This window comes from Mobula hypostoma, chromosome 4 (assembly GCF_963921235.1).
Source record: "Mobula hypostoma chromosome 4, sMobHyp1.1, whole genome shotgun sequence".
Classification (NCBI taxonomy): Eukaryota; Metazoa; Chordata; class Chondrichthyes; order Myliobatiformes; family Myliobatidae; genus Mobula; species Mobula hypostoma.
This window is the reverse complement of record NC_086100.1, coordinates 17,358,717-17,378,775: the sequence shown is the minus strand read 5'-3', so window position 1 is coordinate 17,378,775 and position 20,059 is coordinate 17,358,717. Positions and strand designations below refer to the sequence as shown.

General features: G+C 44.7%; 1 protein-coding gene across 2 annotated transcripts in view; it reads left to right on the top strand.

Moving 5' to 3' along the window:
* LOC134345137 (mediator of RNA polymerase II transcription subunit 12-like protein) overlaps nucleotides 1-20,059 on the top strand; it is a 709,294-nt gene that overhangs the window by 45,858 nt on the left and 643,377 nt on the right. For both annotated transcript variants that reach the window (XM_063045338.1, XM_063045337.1), the window contains exons 4-5: nucleotides 12,178-12,369; nucleotides 14,042-14,201. In XM_063045338.1, the coding sequence (XP_062901408.1) occupies nucleotides 12,178-12,369; nucleotides 14,042-14,201 (352 nt within the window). The remainder of the gene's footprint in view (nucleotides 1-12,177; nucleotides 12,370-14,041; nucleotides 14,202-20,059) is intronic.

The window sequence follows — 20,059 nt, the reverse complement described above, 5'->3', positions numbered from 1 at the left end:
CAGCGGTAAGGGAACATGCTGCAAAGGCTGTGGGGCGTTCACTTCCATCATTTATAACACGTGACATGACCGCACCTTTACCATAATGCGAGGTGTCACAGGCAAGCTTCACTGTGGATCATTGTGTGGGTACAGTGTCTGACGCCATCTTTTCCTTTACCTTGTGAAGGCTCCCTCACATTGCTTTGTCTATTGCCATTTCTTGCTGATCTGTAGTAATGAGTTCAAGTGGTGGATTACAGAAGCCAGGTTTGGCAGGAACCTGTTATTATAGTGATTGACAAATTGTAAAAAGGACTGCATGTGTGACACATCCTTGGCCTTGGGGTATCCACCACTGCTTGAATTTTCTCAGCACACTTATGTAATCCTTGTGCGTCAATAGTGTAACCACAGTGAGGGATACTTGGTTTAAAGAATTCACACTTGTCGCATCATACTCTGAGCCTATAATCTTCTAATCATTTTAACATTGTCCTGAGATTTTAGAGATGTTTCTTGTCATCTTTACCAGTAACAGTGTTGTCATCCAGGTTATATTGAGTGCCCGGACAGCCCTGCAACACCTGGTCTACAGCTTTCTGCCAGAGTGCAGGTACAGGTGCTACTCAAAAAATAAGCCTATTTTAGTGATAAAACCCTTTCTGAGTGTTTACCGTGAGGTGCACTTTGGACTCTTCTTCCATCTCCATCTGTAGGTAGACCTCAACTAAGTCCACTTTGTTGAAGTGCTTTCCTCCAGAAAGGTTTGCAAGGTTATCCTCTATCCTGGGCAGAGGGTATGGATTTACTTTCAGTAATGGGTTAATGGTGACTTTAAGATCACCACAGATCCTGACAGACCCATTCTTGTCTGCTGGGACCACTGGCATTGCCCATGGGCTCTATTCAACCTTCAAAAGTATTCCTCCAGCCTCCATGTGATCTACCTCATTGACTGCTTTATCATGGATGGTATAAGGAACTGGATGGGCTTTGCAAAACTTGGGTGCGGCAGTTTTATTTAACCTTTGTTTTACCCTTGATATGTTTGAGTTTGCCAGTGTTATCCTTGAACATTGGCTGTGGCATCATCTCATATCTATCTTAATTCGCTTTCAGTTGATTTTATTACAGGGGATGTGGTGTCCAGATGGTAAATGGATCTCCAAGTTGTAGTTGACTAAGCCAATCATATCCCCACAATGCTGGCACTCCTGTTTTTGCCACATACAAGCCCAATGTGGCTTGTTGGTTTTGTATTTCTCCATTATGAATGTCATTCCCACGGGAATTATCTTTTCTTTTTAATTTCAGCCATGTATGCTGAAATGGACTCCCCTTCCTTTTGATTCCACTTATAAAACCTAAAGCATTCTGTAAACAACAATGGTTTCCGTTCTAAATGTTCCTGCGTAACATTCATGATATAAGCAAAGCTCATTTTGTCTAGTTTGGTTGGAACAGTGAAACTTATAAGCAAACTGTATGGTTTCTCACTTAGTACATTCAGCAAAACTGGTACTTGTTTCTCATTGGCTATTTCATTTGCTTTAAAATACTGCTCAAATGGCTTAGTGTACATGCTTGAGTTGTCTCGTGTGCAATTGAATGTGTTTATCCTTTCAATGTAGACAGTCATTTCTATTTTTTCCCAAATTTATGATTATTATCACCTGGTCCTCATTGTTCATGAATCTGTGAATGTCCATTTTGTGCCTTTTTTTTTTAACTCGATCGTCTGTCCTTTTCCAAAGAAGCACATGTGTGCTTTTCTTTTAACTCATCCGTTTCTCACTATGGTTTTTTTAAAAAAAAGTTCTGATGTCTCACTGTGCTTCAACAGTTATGTAGGTACCTCGGGTTCGTTTAAACCTTTCTTGTCGCCACTGTAATATTTTGGAACTTCAAAACATAAGAACTAATTGAAAGGAAAACAAGGGAGCCAGGAATGCAAGTCTAAACTTGTTTTACTTTAAACAAGGCGTGTACATATGATGTGGGCGTACAGTGATGTTGCCGTTTACGTACTTTTATGTCTAACCCTCAGTGCATTATGGATGGTTAATCAAACAATAAATTTACAATGTTACTGAAATATTAAATACACAACAGTAAGTGGTAAGTGCTTGCCTTTTTGACTTCCCAAAACGTTTCCACCATCTGCACGAAGAAGCCTGAAATGTTATGGAATGCTCCCCACGTGCCTGGATGAGCGTAGTACCAATATTGTCTAGAAGCTTGACACCATCCAGGTTGGAGCAGTTTGTTTAAATGAGCAACGGATCCACAACTCAAGGCATTCAGCCCCTCTGCATCAGCGCATATTGCTGCTGTGCTCGTTGGCCTCTGAGAGCCTCAGAAGTTACTTGGTTTCGTTGCTCTGATCAGAAATGTTTTTATCTAATGAGAGACACAGCACGTGAACAGACCCTTTACCCAATGAGTCCACACCAGCCAATTACACCCATGTGATTAATTAACTTGTCAACCCCTATGTCTGTGGAATGTGGGAGGAAACTGGAGCACCCAGAGGAAACCCCTACACATGCAGTCACGGGTGGGGAATAGATTTGCAGACGGCGGTGGGAATGGAACCCAGGTCGCTGGTGCTGTAAGGCATTACACTAACTGTTCTGCCCCATAATTACACTCCCAGCTATCAGAATGGGCAATGGCAATTGGTGTCTGACATCACCATTCCCTTTCGATGATTCCCGCCAAGTCGGACACTATTGTTATTCCTTCATTGTTGGATCTGAATCCGGAAACCTGCTGCCCAACAACGCAGCAAGCATCTCCATCAGACAAACCACAGGAATTCAGGGTGGAAGTTCATCAAAGTTCTGCCTACTCTCTCGTCTGATGGAAGTTGTCCTGTACAGATGGATTATCTTCTGCCCCTTGTCCTGGGGGGTGGGGTAGAGGAACACCAATATTCTATTACCGCAAAGCAACAAATTTCATGACGTGCCAGTGATATAATTCTGATGCTGTTTGTGCGAGCTTGTCTGCACAATTCACCTTAAGTTTTCCACATACCCAAAACAACTGTACCTTTTAAGTATTTTGTTGGCTCTGACATTTGTCAGAACATCCTGAATAATGGATGAAAGGTGCTTGGAGAAACCAAAGGTTTTCGATCAATTTGTCCTTAATATCTCCCACGTCACCTAATGCTGGTGTCTGTTGCCAATTAGAAAGCTTTATGCTGCCCCACACAGCCCGACAATAGGTTACACTTTGTCCTTAACACATTGCAATTTGTTTAAGCTGTCCAGTTCTCTTTGCCACGTAATGAGTCGATAAATATTATATACCCAAGCATCTTGGAACAACTTGAATTTTTGTAAGTACTACAATGGTAGTAAATGAACTTTTAAATATTTTGACTATCAGCACCAAGAATGCACTTTCAAAGAATTGAATTGAATTGACTTTATTTCTCACATCCTTCACATACACATGTATAAATAAAAATCTTTCCATTGTGTTTTCTCTGATTGTCCAATGTGCAAATTATAGTAATATGTACAGTAAAATATACAGCAGAACAATCAATATAGCTTAGAAATACAATTGTCTCAGCGTGAATTAATCAGTGTGATTTAATCAGTGTGATGGCCTGGTGGAAGAAGCTGTCCCGGAGCCTGTTAGTCCTGGCTTTTATGCTGTGGTACCGTTTCCTGATTGGTAGCAGCTAGAATAGTTTGTGGTTGGGATGGTTTGGGTCCCCAATGATCCTTTGGGCCATTTTTATGCACCTGTTGCTGTAAATATCCTGAATTGTGAGAAGTTCACATCCATAGATGCGCTGGGCTGTCCGTACCACTCTCTGCAGAGTCCTGCGATTGAGGGACGTACAGTTCCCATACCAGGCAGTGATGTAGCCAGTCAGGATGCTCTCAATTGTGTCCCTGTAGAAAGTCCTTAAGATTTGGGGACTCAAGCCCAACTTCTTCAACCGTCTTGAGGTGAAAGAGGCACTGTTGTGCCTTTTTCACTACACAGCTGGTATGTACAGACCAAGAGAGGCCCTCGGTGATGTGCATACCAAAGAACTTGAAACTGTTCATCATCTCAATCCTAGGATCCATTGATGCCAATAGGGGCTAGCCTGTCTCCGTTCCTCCTGTAGTCCACAACCAACTCCTTTGTTTTTGTGACATTGAGGGAGAGGTTGTTTTCTTGACACCACTGTGTCAGAGAGATGACTTCTTCTCTGTAGGCTGCCTCGTTATTAATTGAGATAAGGCCAATCAATGTAGCATTAGCTGCAAATTTAACTAGCAGATTGGAGCTGTGGGTGGTGGCAGTCATGGGTGTACGGAGTGTAAAGGAGGGTGCTTAGGACATAGCCCTGAGGGTCAGAGGGACAGAGGTGAGGGAGCCCACTATTAGCACCTGCTAGCGATCTGACAGGAAGTCCAGGATCTGGCTGCAAAGGCAGGGTGAAGGCCGAGGCCTTTGAGCTTCTTGTCCAGCCTGGAGGGAATTATGGTGTTGAATGCTGAACTGTAGTCCAAGAACAACCTTCTCACATAAGCATCCGTCTTCTCCAGATGTGTAAAGAGATTGTGTAGAGCTGTGGCTATTGCATCATCTGTCAATAGGTTGTGTCACTAGGCGAATTGTAGGGGATCCAGTGTGGGTGGCAGCAAGCTGCAGATGTAATCCTTGACCAGCCTTTCAAAGCATTTGCTTATTGTTGAGGTGAATGCGACAGGATGCTAGTTGTTCAGTCATGTTACCTTGGTCTTTTTCGGTACAGGGACAATGGTGGATGTTTTGAAGCAGGAGGTCACTCTGCACTGGGAGAAGGAGAAATTAAAAATGTTTGCAACCACACCAGCCAGTTGTGCTGTGCACACTCTGAGTACCCGCCCTGGGGTGCCATATGGTCCTGCAGCCTTGCCACTGTCCACTCGTTGGAAACACCTATGTTCTTCAGCCTCAGAGATGACCAAAGTGCTGGTCGCATTGGCAGCTCTCCTCGGGGGCTCAGTGTTGGCAACATTGAACCAACAACAAAAAAAATTAGCCCATCTGGGAGCGAGGCTGTGATATTGGCAGCACCACTGCGTTTAGCTTTCAAGTCTGTGATGGTGTGCAGACCTTGCTGTGTGTGTTGATTGGTGGAGATCTTGTCCCTGTATTGTCGTTTCACTGCTTTGATGACTTTGCGTAGATCATTGCTGCATTTCTTGAGTTCCTGGTGGTTACTGGCGGCGAAAGCTCTGTCTGGCGTGATGAGTGCAGCGAGCACGGAACTGTTGATCCAGAGTTTCTGGTTTGGATACACCCAAGTCACCGACCACCAGGTTCAGGAACAATTACTCCTTAATCATCAGGTTCTTGGACCGGATGGATAACTTGACTCACTCCCAACACTCAACAAATTCCATGATGTATGGACTCTGCAACTCGAGTTCTTAATATTTAATGCTTATTTATTAATTTTGTTCGTGCACTCTTTTGCAGATTGGCTATTTGTTCATCTGAGTTGCTTTTCATTGATTCTATTGCGTTTCTTTGTATTTTCTGTTAATGTTTGCAAGAAAATGAATGTCAGGGCAGCATATGGTTAAATATATGTACTTTGATAATAATTTTACTTTGAAATTTTCACCTAGTGGTTTGGGACCCAAGACTTTTCTCTGGCTCCTGTCTGATGGTGGTAGTGAGAAGAGGGCATGGCTTGGATGGTGGGGGTCTTGGATTTATTGATGGATGTTGCTTTACTGTGGCAGCACTTCAAATGCCCCCCCACCCCCCTCCACCAAGCCACCAGCTTCTCACTACTATCCTTGGGCAGGAGATACAGTGTTCGCCTCCTTTTGTAGGGTAGCCTGGTCAAACCACATGTCAGTGGATGTGGAGGCTCCCAGCACTACCTCAGAAAAATTGCTTCCAATTACTGCTCGAATGCTAACTCTACAGATGTCTGCTCTGTCACCTCCAGGCACATTTCAATCACCGTAATCCATAATTAGCCCTGTAATTTCAGTTTAAAACCAGACTTTCTGACAAGTGTCTTACTTGCACAGCATCTACTTAAAGCTGATTTCATCCAAATCACTTGCCTGCTGTTAAACATGGTTGAACTATGACTTAATGGCTATTAATCTTCATGTGTGGCAGCATCAGAGTATGTTGGTTTAAGTGCATTTGCACCTCTGTGCATCAATGCCCAAGTTACTGCGTATTTTATGTAAGTGTAGTCAAGCGTAGAAAAAAAGGTCGATTGAAGAAATATACTCAATTGCATGCTTTGACTGAAATAAAGAGGTCATATAATTAAACAAAGAGATTCTGTAGACGCTAAGTAACACACGGAGTCAGGCAGCCTCTATGGAAAAGAATAAAGAACCGATATTTCGGGCTGAGACCCTTCATCAAGCATGTAATTAACATTCAAAATATATTTATTGTCGAAGTATGTATACATTATACAACCTTGAGATTCACCTAACAGGCAGCCATGAAACAAAGAAACCCTAAAGAACTTTTCAATATATATATTTTAAAATAAGACCCAATGTGCAGAGAGGGAAGAAAAAGCACATGTTCATAAAAAAAAACTTGAAAGAATAAAAGAACCTATATTTAAAAAAAAAGACCATCTAATTCCCAATGTGCAGAGGGGGGAGAATTCCCCAAGCAAATAGTGTTCTGAACTGAAGACCATAAGGGAGTCCCAGAGTTCAGCATAATTCATTGCAGAGTCGCTTAAACCCTGCGGAGCAGCGAGCTGAACTGGTCTGTTCCTTGCCTCAGGCCCCGACACCCTGACCTTCTCAACCTGGCTCGGCACCTGAGTCATTGTCCAAACATCGCGTTCAATTGCCTCCATGCTCTGGGGCTTGGACCCTCCTGACTCGATCCAGCCTGTAACCGACACTTTAGATTCAGCACGGCACTACAGTCTCTGTCCATACATCGAGGTCAGTTGAATCGGTACAGTCTGGTGCCCAAACCTTGCCACCTTGCTTCTGACTTTGGCATGACGCTTAAATTGATCAAAGCTCAAGGCCTCCTTGCTCTCAGCGACGGGCACTCCCGCCTCGCCTCAGTTCTGCCACACAAAATTGCTTTCAAGACCAAAGGGAAGTTACAGACTATTACTTGCGATGATCACTTGCCAGAAAAAGTGTGGTTAACAAAGTATTTAGTTTCATTGACAGCTATGGTATGTTGCACCCTGGTTAAGATTTTTACTGCCATGCTGTAGGCACTTCATTTTAGCAGTTCTGTAAGAGCAGTCTATTCTGCTTTTAGCATATTTGGGTTTGAGCTAAAGATGAGGAGCTATGTTGTTCAACTTGGGAATATTGTGTCAGCCCGTCAGAATGGTGGAATTGGGAGAAGGTTCTAGAGAATGCTGGGTGGAGAGGTTTTTGTGATGGACGCTGGTGTGGGTCGAGGTCTTTTTGCTGGGAGCTGGGAGAAGACAAGAGGGAAGATAGCTGAGGATGCCTTCCCTGTTGTACAGGGAGCTTGGTGCAGATGAATGGCTTTGAGGAGGAAGGCCCAGTACTCCTGTGGGGGAGCCCGTTTGCTCGAGGTGGACTTCCAGCGATGTTTGAAGCTGGTGTGTGTTTTCACGTAGATTGTGGGTCCGGTGCGTGAATTAAAACCAACTTCAAGATGAGCTGCAACTTCATGCACATTTGGACTGAGCTAACTGTAATGGGCCCTTTTTGTTTTTTTTTTCTTTTCGTTTTTCTACGAACTGTTCAACAAAGCTGACATTTGTAAATATACTTTCTTTCTAGTTGTATGCAGTGTACAATCTGTTATTTCTTGCTGACGAGCAATTGCACAGGGGCGGTAGTTACACTGTATTCACACAGACCAGAGTTCGGGTGGGCGAGACTTCCCAACTTCCCGGGTTTGGTGGAACCCAAGTCATATAGGCCCTAGATATACGGAGTCTGAGAAAGGTGGTTTTCTCCGCTGAGTCAGGTGGCTGTTAGCGGGGGACTAATGAACCCCATCTCTAGAGATGCCCAGTAAAAAAGGGGTTTGAGATAGTATAGCGGTTAGCGTACATATCAGAGGATTGAGGGTTCAATTCCCAGCGGAGGAAATCCATTGATGTGCTGCCACAAGAAAGCAGCATCTGTCGTCGTGGCCCCCACCATCCAGGCCATGCCCTCTTCTCGATTTGAAATGTTAACCATCCCTCTGCCTCCATAAACGCTGCCTGGCCTTCCTCCAGCAGTCGGTGATTTGCACTTGAAATGAACAGGCTGACATCTATGTACTTAGAGGTTTGAATCTGTTTTTTTCCCCTATTCCTGACTCAACCCAGAGGAACTTTTAGAAAAGAGACTTTGCATGCTGCATGTCGAAGTTCAAAGTAAATGTATTATCACAGTACATATATGTCACCATATACAACCCTGAGATTCATTTTCTTGTGGGCTTACTCAATAAATCTACAGACTAATAACCATAACAGAATCAATGAAAGACTGCCCAACTTGGGCATTCAACTAGAGTGCAGAAGGTGACATTTCAATGAAGGGGCAGTGAAGTTGAATGAAGTTCTCCTCTTTGGTTCAAGAACCTGTTGATTGAGAGTAGAAACTGTTCCTGAACCTGGTGGTGTGAATCTTGAGTCTTCCTGATGACATGTCCTGTGTGGTGGGGGTGCCCTTTTCCTGGGACAGTGTTTTATGCAGATGTGCTCAATAGTCCAGTGCTATTGAAGAAGAATACAGGAGACCTGTAGTAACCTAGAGCCACATGGGCTTGGCCCGATGGAATTTCAGTGTTTTAGCAGAATGGACGTTCCTTTTCCTTGGATTCCATTATGTTAGGATCAGTTGAAAGAACATAGAACATAGCAAAGTACAGCATAGGAACAAGTCCTCAAAGCACTAATCTGTCTGGAAGCATGACTGCTAAGTATGGTATCTGCTCACACGTGACTGTAAGAAACTGCTGAGAGTTGTGGACACAACTCAGCGCTTCACAGAAATCAGCCTCCCCTCTGGACTCTGTCTATACTTCTCACTGCCTCAGTAAAGCAGCCAGCATAATCAGAGTCCCCACCCAACCCAGACAGTCTCTGTTCTCCCCTCACCAACTGGGCAGAAGATTAAAAAAAAAGTGCCTGAAAGCAATTAACACTAGGCTCAAGGACACTTTCTGCCTACTGTTATCAGACTCTTGAATGGAATTCTTGTACGGTGAAATGAAGTAATGATCTTGCTCCTTATCGTTTACCTGCTCTGCACTTCCGCTGTAGTTTTTACACTTTATTCTGCGTTGCTATTGTGTTACTTTGTTCTGTCTCGATGCACTGTGGAATAATTTGATCTGTGTGAACAATATGCAAGGCAAGTTTTTAGCTATCTTCGTACATGTGACAATAATGAACCAATACCAGTGATGATTGTGTCACATTCTATGCCAGATTAAACTAATTCCTTCTGCCTGAATGTGATCCATAACCCTCTACTCCCTGCCTATTTTTAAAAAACCTCTTGAATGCCACTATCTTACCTACTTCTACCACCACCCCCAGCAGTGCATTACAGGCACCCACCACTCTGTGGTTACGGGAAAGAGAGACCTCACCCTGCCCATGTCCTTTAAGCCCTCTTCCTTCTCTCCATGAAGCTGTCCCCTCTACAATGAGGCAGAGATTTTGTGGAAAAATGGGAAATCTATTAATGGCTGCCAATGTAGGAAAGTGGTGTTCAGTAAGAATGGGAGCAGACACAGTTTGTTGAGACCCCTTATTGCTGTGATTGTTTTCTTTAATGAATAAATGACACCAATGGTCAATAGTGATATTGGAGCAAGTTACAAGGTGTAAGATAGAGGAGCAGAATTAGGCCATTTGGCCCATCGAGTCTGCTCCGTCATTTCATCATGGCTGATCCATTTTCCCTCTCAGCCCCAATCTCCTACCTCTCCCTGTATCCCTTCATGCCCTGACCAATCAATAATCTATCAATTGCTGCTTTAAATATGCATAAAGGCTTGTCGCCACAGCCAGCCGTGGCAATGAATTTCACAGATTCACCAACTTCTCCCTGAAGAAATTCTTCATCATTTCTGGTCTAAAAGGACATCCTTCTGTTCTGATGCTGCTCCCTTTGATCCTAGACTCCCCTGCTATTGGAAACCCCCCTTTGAATATCAGTCCTATCTAAGCCTTTCAATATTCAGTAGGTTTCAATGAGATCCACCCCACATCCTTCTAGACTCCGCTGAGTAGAGGCCCAGAGCCATCAAAGGTTCATTTTATTATCAAAGTATGTATGCACCAGCTGCTCATATGACCATCCACCACCTGCTCCCATGGTTTCACGTGACCCCGATTGGGGGCTCAGCAGGTGCTACACCTTGCCCAAGGGTGACCTGCAGGCTAGTGGAGGGAAGGAGCACCTTATACCCCCTTTGGTAGAAACATACCTCCACCTTGCAGCCTAGCTACAATGACGCTCCACTGGTATATTCTGCATTCATGTGTTAATCTCGGTCTATAGGAAGCGGAGGAATACTGCTGTGCTTATTTTTGGTTTATAAAGTCAGGAAATTACGTTAAGACTTTATAAAAACTCTTGGGCTGTATCTGGAGTATTGCATACGGTTCTGGTTGCCCCATCATAGAGAAGACGCTGAGGCTTTGGAGAGGGTGCAGACGAGATTTATTACGATGCTGCCTAGATTAGAGGATGTGTGCTGTGACGAGAGGTTAGATCGGCTTGGGTTGTTTTCTCTGGAGCGGCGGAGGCTGAGGAGGGATCTAATAGAGGTTTATAAGATTAAGAGAGGCACAGGTAGAGTAGACAGACAGTATCTTTTTCCCAGGGTTGAAATATCTACTACCAGCGGGCCTGCAACTAAGCTGAGAGGGGGTAATTTGAAAGGAGATGTGAGGGGCAAGTTTTTTTTTTACGGGCAGTGATGCCCGGAATGCATGGCCTAGGTTAGTGGTGGAGGCATTTTCATTATGGACTATTAAGAGATGTTTAGATAGGCACGTAAATTTGAGGAAAATGCAAGGATATGGACTTTGTGTAGGCAGAAGGGATTAGTTAGTTGACCATTTGATTACAGTACTAGTTTATTTGGTTCGGCACAACATTATGGGCTGTGGGACCTGTTCCTGAGCTGTACTATTTTATGTTTTGCCATGAGGATTATGCAAATATATTAAACACAAGAGATTCTGAAATCCATAAAATGCTGGAAGAACTCAGCAGATCAGGCAGTGTTAATGGAAAGGAATAAAGTATTGATACTTGGGGCTGAGACCCTTCATCAGGACTGTATATCATGATTGCTCTTTGTTGTAATGTGAGGATTATTAAAAGTAAGTTAATACTAATTAGGAAATGGGGGGTTTTACTTCTATTTCTTTTTACTTCTGGTGGGTTTTGTATATAGTGTACCTGCCATGCTGTACGGGTTGTGAAAGCCTCTGTATATACATAACGGTTTTGAAGTTCGAGATAAAGTTGTTTCTTGGGCCTGAAGTTGCCGAGTGTGCCTTTTTCAAAGTAGGAGTTACTACATTCTTGATTTAGGATTTAACGGTAGAATGAGATAAAAGCGCTCCATGAGGACCAGCCATTTGTCGCTGGGTTTGGAGGCTTCTGTGCCTCAATGACCTGGAGAGCTGTGTTGGCTGGAGTCAGGGCCTTATGCTTTGGCTCTTGGTAGGGTCATCCATGCCAAACAGGTCAAAGGATAGAAGCCAGACAAAGAGCAGTCCACTGGTCCTCCAGATTCATGGGTTTGGTTTAATGCTACCAACCTTGATAGGTAAAACAAAATTGTTACGGAAACAGCAGTGAAGAATTCTTCTACATCTGAGTATGATGATGTTCCTGAGCTCCACCTGGGACTTACATGACTGATACTAGTGAAAACGGAGAGAAAACTACTGACATGACGAAGGAAGCCCTGAACACTGCTGGAGATGGAAGACCTTCATTGCTGCCCTAAACGTCAGTGACGTAATGGGCAGTTAGTAAGTGACAGAAATGAATGTGTTTATTTCACTCCTCACTCTATCCCTACCCCATGAGGTAAGATTAGTTGTTTCTTCCCACTCTGACAACAACCCCAAAGGCTTTTTCTTTGTAAGGTAGAATATTGCCAATTAATGAAGAGACTACAGAATCATGCACACTGTTGGAGGCTAATTTTCTCCTCCTCTTTGTCTTTTAACAGATCGGTGCCTATTTCAGCAGCATCTTGGCAGAGAAACTTAAGCTTAACACTTTTCAAGACACAGGGAAAAAGAAACCTCAGGTGAATGCCAAAGATAACTACTGGCTGGTGACTGCCCGCTCCCAGAGTGCAATCCACAGTTGGTTCATGGACCTCGCAGGGAACAAACCACTGACAGTTTTAGCCAAAAAGGTAAGATTGCAGTGTGTATGTAACTCACAGGAGAGCTTTGTTCCTTAACTGTGGAGTCATAGAACACAACAGCACGGAAACAGGCCTTTTGGCCCATCTAGTCCATGCGAACCCTTAAGCTACCTAGTCCCATTGACCTGCAATTGGACCTTGGCCCTCCATACCCCTTCCATCTCTATATTTATCCAAACTTCTCTCAACTGTTGCACCCACCACTTCCATTGGCAGCTTGTTCCACACTCTCACCACCCTCTGAGTGAAGAAGTTTCCCCTAATGTTCCCCTTAAACATTTCACCCTTCACCCTTAACCCATAATCTCTAGTTGTAGTCTCACCTAAACCTCAATGGGAAAATAATGCCTGCTTATATTTACCTTAGCTACCTTTTACTTGTGTAAATTTTATATGATTTTGTCATTCATAAATTCCTGTAATTGTTAAGTGTTACTATTGAGCTTGGATACCTTCTCAATTCACAATTCTACCTTTCTCCCCTTTTCCTTCGTAACCATCCTCCCTCACACTTCCGCTCCCATTGTTACCATGCTGAAGGTGATGAGACTCTTATAGTCGACCTCAGGATGAACTTCGAAATTTTCCACAGCATTTTCCTAGAGTCTGTGTTGGCCTATTGTTCCTTGATCCTGCCCTTATGATGTTGAAACCATCAAAAGTGCCTCTGTTGCTTCCTTGGCTTCACCATTACACCATTTACCTATCTGCCAATGTGTCATGCCTAACCTTGATCTACTTAGATTTGCCAGCTCTTGTCCTACCTCTACATTTCACTTCTATGCTTGCTATAGAGGAGAGGAGATCCACCTGGATGCTGCCTGGTCTAGAGAGTATGCATTTTGATCAGAGATTAAGGGAGCTAGGGCTTTACTCTTTGGAGAGAAGGAGGATGAGAGGAGACATGATAGAGGTGTACAAGATAATAAGAGGAATAGATAGAGTGGATAGCCAGCGCCTCTTCCCCAGGGCACCACTGCTCAATACAAGAGGACATGGCTTTAAGGTAAGGGGTGGGAAGCTCAAGGGGGATATTAGAGGAAGGTTTTTTACTCAGAGTGGTTGGTGCGTGGAATGCACTGCCTGAGTCAGTGGTGGAGGCAGATACACTAGTGAAGTTTGAGAGGGTATATGGAGGAATTTAAGGTGGGGGGGTTATATGGGAGGCAGGGTTTGAGGGTCAGCACAACATTGTGGGCTGAAGGGCCTGTAATGTGCTGTACTATTCTATGTTCTATCTCCCCTCTATTCTTTCAGCCCAGAGGAAAGTCCTCGTGAAACATCGAGTGTTTGTTTCCCTCTTTGGATGCTGCCTGACTTGCTGAGCTCATCTACTGGTTTATTTAATTTCACAATTGACCCAGAGACCCTTCCATATCTCACTGTGCCAAAATTTAACATTATTCCTTGCAGTGTCCTGATACAGTGCAGAGTAGCCCCTTCAGCCCTTCGAACTGCACAACCCAGCAATCCCCGATGTTTACCAACCTATTTGCAATCTTCCTTTACCTGACCTTTGCTGGACTCCATGCAAGGGTTGGTCCAATTTTTCTGACTTTTTAAATAACAAACTGTCTTTTTTTCGGTGCTGCATTGCTAGGACGTGAACGTGCTGACCAGTGGAATTACATTCAAAACATATTATGCTCTTCTGCCGCAGGTCCCAATCCTTAGCAAGAAGGAAGAAATCTTTGCTTATTTGGCCAAGTATTCTGTGCCATTGTTGAGGGGTGCGTGGCTGATGAAGATGACCTGTGCGTATTATGCTGCGGTGTCTGAAGCCAAGATTAAGAAGAGGCAAGCCACAGATCCCAACCTTGGTAATGAAGCTAAAACCTGTGTTATTCCTTTCATTTGATTAATAGTTGAACACTCTTGTGGTTAAGTAAATTTGTGAGAAAAGTGGGATGTTACAGTTCCGTGGACAAATGGCCGGACTGATCAGAGCTGGAATTCCTGATGAATTGAAGAGTATGTTGAAACAGCACTGAGAAGGCAATTCAATCAATCATGTCTACTCTGTTTCCTAGAAAGTCCTCTTGTTGATCCTATTTCTTAACTCAAACCCACTTCCTTGCACTAAACAACAGGAATTCTGCAGATGCTGGAAATTCAAGCAACATACATCAAAGTTGCTGGTGAATGCAGCAGGCCAAGCAGCATCTATAGGAAGAGGCGCAGTCGACGTTTCAGGCCGAGACCCTTCGTCAGGACTAACTGAAGGAAGAGTGAGTAAGGGATTTGAAAGCTGGAGGGGGAGGGGGAGATGCAAAATGATAGGAGAAGACAGGAGGGGGAGGGATAGAGCCGAGAGCTGGACAGGTGATAGGCAAAAGGGGATACGAGAGGATCATGGGACAGGAGGCCTAGGGAGAAAGACGGGGGAGGGGTGACCCAGAGGATGGGCAAGAGGTATATTCAGAGGGACAGAGGGAGAAAAAGGAGAGTGAGAGAAAGAATGTGTGCATAAAAAGGAGTAACAGCTGGGGTACGAGGGGGAGGTGGGGCCTAGCGGAAGTTAGAGAAGTCAATGTTCATGCCATCAGGTTGGAGGCTACCCAGACGGAATATAAGGTGTTGTTCCTCCAACCTGAGTGTGGCTTCATCTTTACAGTAGAGGAGGCCGTGGATAGACATGTCAGAATGGGAATGGGATGTGGAATTAAAATGTGTGGCCACTGGGAGATCCTGCTTTCTCTGGCGGACAGAGCGTAGATGTTCAGCAAAGCGGTCTCCCAGTCTGCGTCGGGTCTCACCAATATATAAAAGGCCACATCGGGAGCACCGGACGCAGTATATCACCCCAGTCGACTCACAGGTGAAGTGATGCCTCACCTGGAAGGACTGTTTGGGGCCCTGAATGGTGGTAAGGGAGGAAGTGTAAGGGCATGTATAGCACTTGTTCCGCTTACACGGATAAGTGCCAGGAGGGAGATCAGTGGGGAGGGATGGGGGGGACGAATGGACAAGGGAGTTGTGTAGGGAGCGATCCCTGCGGAATGCAGAGAGAGGGGGGGAAAGATGTGCTTAGTGGTGGGATCCCGTTGGAGGTGGCGGAAGTTACGGAGAATAATATGTTGGACCCGGAGGCTGGTGGGGTGGTAGGTGAGGACCAGGGGAACCCTATTCCTAGTGGGGTGGTGGGAGGATGGAGTGAGAGCAGATGTATGTGAAATGGAGGAGATGCGTTTAAGAGCAGAGTTGATAGTGGAGGAAGGGAAGCCCCTTTCTTTAAAAAATGAAGACATCTCCCTCGTCCTAGAATGAAAAGCCTCATCCTGAGAGCAGATGCGGCGGAGACGGAGGAATTGCGAGAAGGGGATGGCGTTTTTGCAAGAGACAGGGTGAGAAGAGGAATAGTCCAGATAGCTGTGAGAGTCAGTAGGCTTATAGTAGATATCAGTGGATAAGCTGTCTCCAGAGACAGAGACAGAAAGATCTAGAAAGGGGAGGGAGGTGTCGGAAATAGACCAGGTAAACTTGAGGGCAGGGTGAAAGTTGGAGGCAAAGTTAATAAAGTCAACGAGTTCTGCATGCGTGCAAGAAGCAGCGCCAATGCAGTCGTCGATATAGCGAAGGAAAAGTGGGGGACAGATACCAGAATAGGCACGGAACATAGATTGTTCCACAAACCCAACAAAAAGGCAGGCATAGCTAGGACCCATATGGGTGCCCATAGCTACACCTTTAGTTTGGAGGAAATGGGAGGAGCAAAAGGAGAAATTATTAAGAGTAAGGTCTAATTCCGCTAGACGGAGCAGAGTGGTGGTAGAGGGGAACTGATTAGGTCTGGAATCCAAAAAGAAGCGTAGAGCTTTGAGACCTTCCTGATGGGGGATGGAAGTATATAAGGTATAAGGTATACCTCGACACTGTTTTATCACCCCTTGTTCAATCCCTTCTGACCTATGTTCGTGACACTTCTCACGCTCTTAAACTTTTCGATGATTTTAAGTTCCCTGGCCCCCACCGCTTTATTTTCACCATGGATGTCCAGTCCTTATATACTTCCATCCCCCATCAGGAAGGTCTCAAAGCTCTACGCTTCTTTTTGGGATTCCAGACCTAATCAGTTCCCCTCTACCACCACTCTGCTCCGTCTAGCGGAATTAGTCCTTACTCTTAATAATTTCTCCTTTTGCTCCTCCCATTTCCTCCAAACTAAAGGTGTAGCTATGGGCACCCGTATGGGTCCTAGCTATGCCTGCCTTTTTGTTGGGTTTGTGGAACAATCTATGTTCCGTGCCTATTCTGGTATCTGTCCCCCACTTTTCCTTCGCTATATCGACGACTGCATTGGCGCTGCTTCTTGCACGCATGCAGAACTCGTTGACTTTATTAACTTTGCCTCCAACTTTCACCCTGCCCTCAAGTTTACCTGGTCTATTTCCGACACCTCCCTCCCCTTTCTAGATCTTTCTGTCTCTGTCTCTGGAGACAGCTTATCCACTGATATCTACTATAAGCCTACTGACTCTCACAGCTATCTGGACTATTCCTCTTCTCACCCTGTCTCTTGCAAAAACGGCATCCCCTTCTCGCAATTCCTCCGTCTCCGCCGCATCTGCTCTCAGGATGAGGCTTTTCATTCTAGGACGAGGGAGATGTCTTCATTTTTTAAAGAAAGGGGCTTCCCTTCCTCCACTATCAACTCTGCTCTTAAACGCATCTCCTCCATTTCACGTACATCTGCTCTCACTCCATCCTCCCACCACCCCACTAGGAATAGGGTTCCCCTGGTCCTCACCTACCACCCCACCAGCCTCCGGGTCCAACATATTATTCTCCGTAACTTCCGCCACCTCCAACGGGATCCCACCACTAAGCACATCTTTCCCTCCCCCCCTCTCTCTGCATTCCGCAGGGATCGCTCCCTACACAACTCCCTTGTCCATTTGTCCCCCCCCATCCCTCCCCACTGATCTCCCTCCTGGCACTTATCCGTGTAAGCGGAACAAGTGCTACACATGCCCTTACACTTCCTCCCTTACCACCATTCAGGGCCCCAAACAGTCCTTCCAGGTGAGGCATCACTTCACCTGTGAGTCGACTGGGGTGATATACTGCGTCCGGTGCTCCCGATGTGGCCTTTTATATATTGGTGAGACCCGACGCAGACTGGGAGACCGCTTTGCTGAACATCTACACTCTGTCCGCCAGAGAAAGCAGGATCTCCCAGTGGCCACACATTTTAATTCCACATCCCATTCCCATTCTGACATGTCTATCCACGGCCTCCTCTACTGTAAAGATGAAGCCACACTCAGGTTGGAGGAACAACACCTTATATTCCGTCTGGGTAGCCTCCAACCTGATGGCATGAACATTGACTTCTCTAACTTCCGCTAGGCCCCACCTCCCCCTCGTACCCCAGCTGTTACTCCTTTTTATGCACACATTCTTTCTCTCACTCTCCTTTTTCTCCCTCTGTCCCTCTGAATATACCTCTTGCCCATCCTCTGGGTCACCCCCCCCCCACCTTGTCTTTCTTCCCGGACCTCCTGTCCCATGATCCTCTCGTATCCCCTTTTGCCTATCACCTGTCCAGCTCTCGGCTCTATCCCTCCCCCTCCTGTCTTCTCCTATCATTTTGCATCTCCCCCTCCCCCTCCAGCTTTCAAATCCCTTACTCACTCTTCCTTCAGTTAGTCCTGACGAAGGGTCTCGGCCTGAAACGTCGACTGCGCCTCTTCCTATAGATGCTGCTTGGCCTGCTGCGTTCACCAGCAACTTTGATGTATGTTCCTTGCACTAATCCTGTTCTTTTAAAGCATGTGCCTAGGTTTTTTTTTGAAGGCTTGCAGAATGGAAAACTGTGTAAACATAGAAACATAGAAAATAGGTGCAGGAGTAGGCCATTCGGCCCTTCGAGCCTGCACCACCATTCAGTATGATCATGGCTGATCGTCCAACTCAGAACCCTGTACCTGCCTCCTCTCCATACCCCCTGATCCCTTTAGCCACAAGGGCCATATCTAACTCCCTCTTAAATATAGCCAATGAACTGGCCTCAACTGTTTCCTGTGGCAGAGAATTCCACAGATTCACCACTCTCTGTGTGAAGAAGTTTTTCCTCATCTTGGTCCTAAAAGGCTTCCCCTTTATCCTCAAACTGTGACCCCTAAAACTGGAGGGAAGCATTTGGAAAAAGGAATAAAGACGTAGACTATTTTTAAAAAAAATGTGGAGCAAATTCAGAAATCTGGTGCAAAGGGACTGGGTGGCAGGGTGGGGATGTGTCTCTACCAGAGAAGGTGTAAGGCGCTCCTTCCCTCCACTAGCCTGCAGATCCTTGGGCAAGGTGTAGCACCTGCTTAGCCCCTGATCAGGGTCACGTGAAGCCATGGGACCAGGTGGTGGGTGGTCGAATGAACTGCTTGTGCATATCACAAGTCCTGGATATGCGACCACGAACACCAGGCAGTCAATCTCTGAAGAGTATTGATAATGGCTGGGGTCACCCGTCTTGTAAAGACACTGGCCAGAAGAAGGCAGTGGCAAACAACTTCTGGAAAAAAAAAATGCCAAGAACAGTCATGGTCAAGACCATAATCGCCAATGTCATATGACACGATACATAACGAATGAATGAAAAAGACTTTGGTGTCCTCGTGCAGAATATTCTTAAGGTTAACTTGCCGGATGAGTTGATAGTAAGGAAGGCAAATGCAATATTATCATTCATTTCAAAAGGACTAGAAGAATAACTTTATTTATGGAGCACTTTTCATACAGATATAGTTCAAAGTGCTTTACAATGGGATTAAAGTATAAACATGAAAATAAAGAAAAATATAAAAATAAAATAAAAGACGAAAGGATGTTAGTTTAAAAAAGAGGTTAAATAAATGATTTGGAGATGGCATTTAAAAGTATCAACTGAGTCTGCATCCTTGATTGTTTTCAGTATTGAATTCTACAGTTTAGGAGCGTACTTCAAAAATGCTGACCTGCCAATTATCTTTTGAGAGAAATTTTTTTTAGATTTAGGAGACCAAAAGAAGATCTCAAAGCTCGAGCAGGATAATAAACTGCAAACAATTCTGTGATTTACTCTGGTCCCAGACCATTGAGAACTTTGAAAACAAGTAAGAGAACTTTAAAATCAATTCTTAAAGATACAGGAAGCCAACGTAGAGTAGCCCATATGGGAGTGATATGCTCTGTCATCCAGGTTTTGGTTAAAAGTCTAGCAGTGGTATTCTGAATGAGTTGAAGTCTGTCAGTAGGTTGCTTTGGAAGGCCAGTAAAAAATGCATTGCAGTGATCTAGTCTATTGGACATAAAGGCTTGAATTAGTTTTTCAGTATCTTTATGTGACAGAAACAAATGTACCTTTGTAGTATTTCTTAAGTGTAGAAATGCTGCTCTGGTCTCTTTCTTTATGTGGGATTTAAAATTTGAATCTGAATCGAGGATAACTGAAGGAGATGGTTCAGAGAAGACTCAGAAGAATGATTCCAGGAATGAGAGGGTTACCATATGAGGAATGTCTGGCAGCTCTTGGGCTGTGTTCCCTGGAGTTCAGGAGAATGAGAGGGGATCTCATAGAAACATTCCGAATGTTGAAAGGCCTGAACAGATTAGATATGGCAAAGTTATTTCCCATGGCAGAGGACTCTAGGAAAAGAGGGTACAACTTCAGGATTGAAGGATTTAGAACTGGGATGCTGAGAAA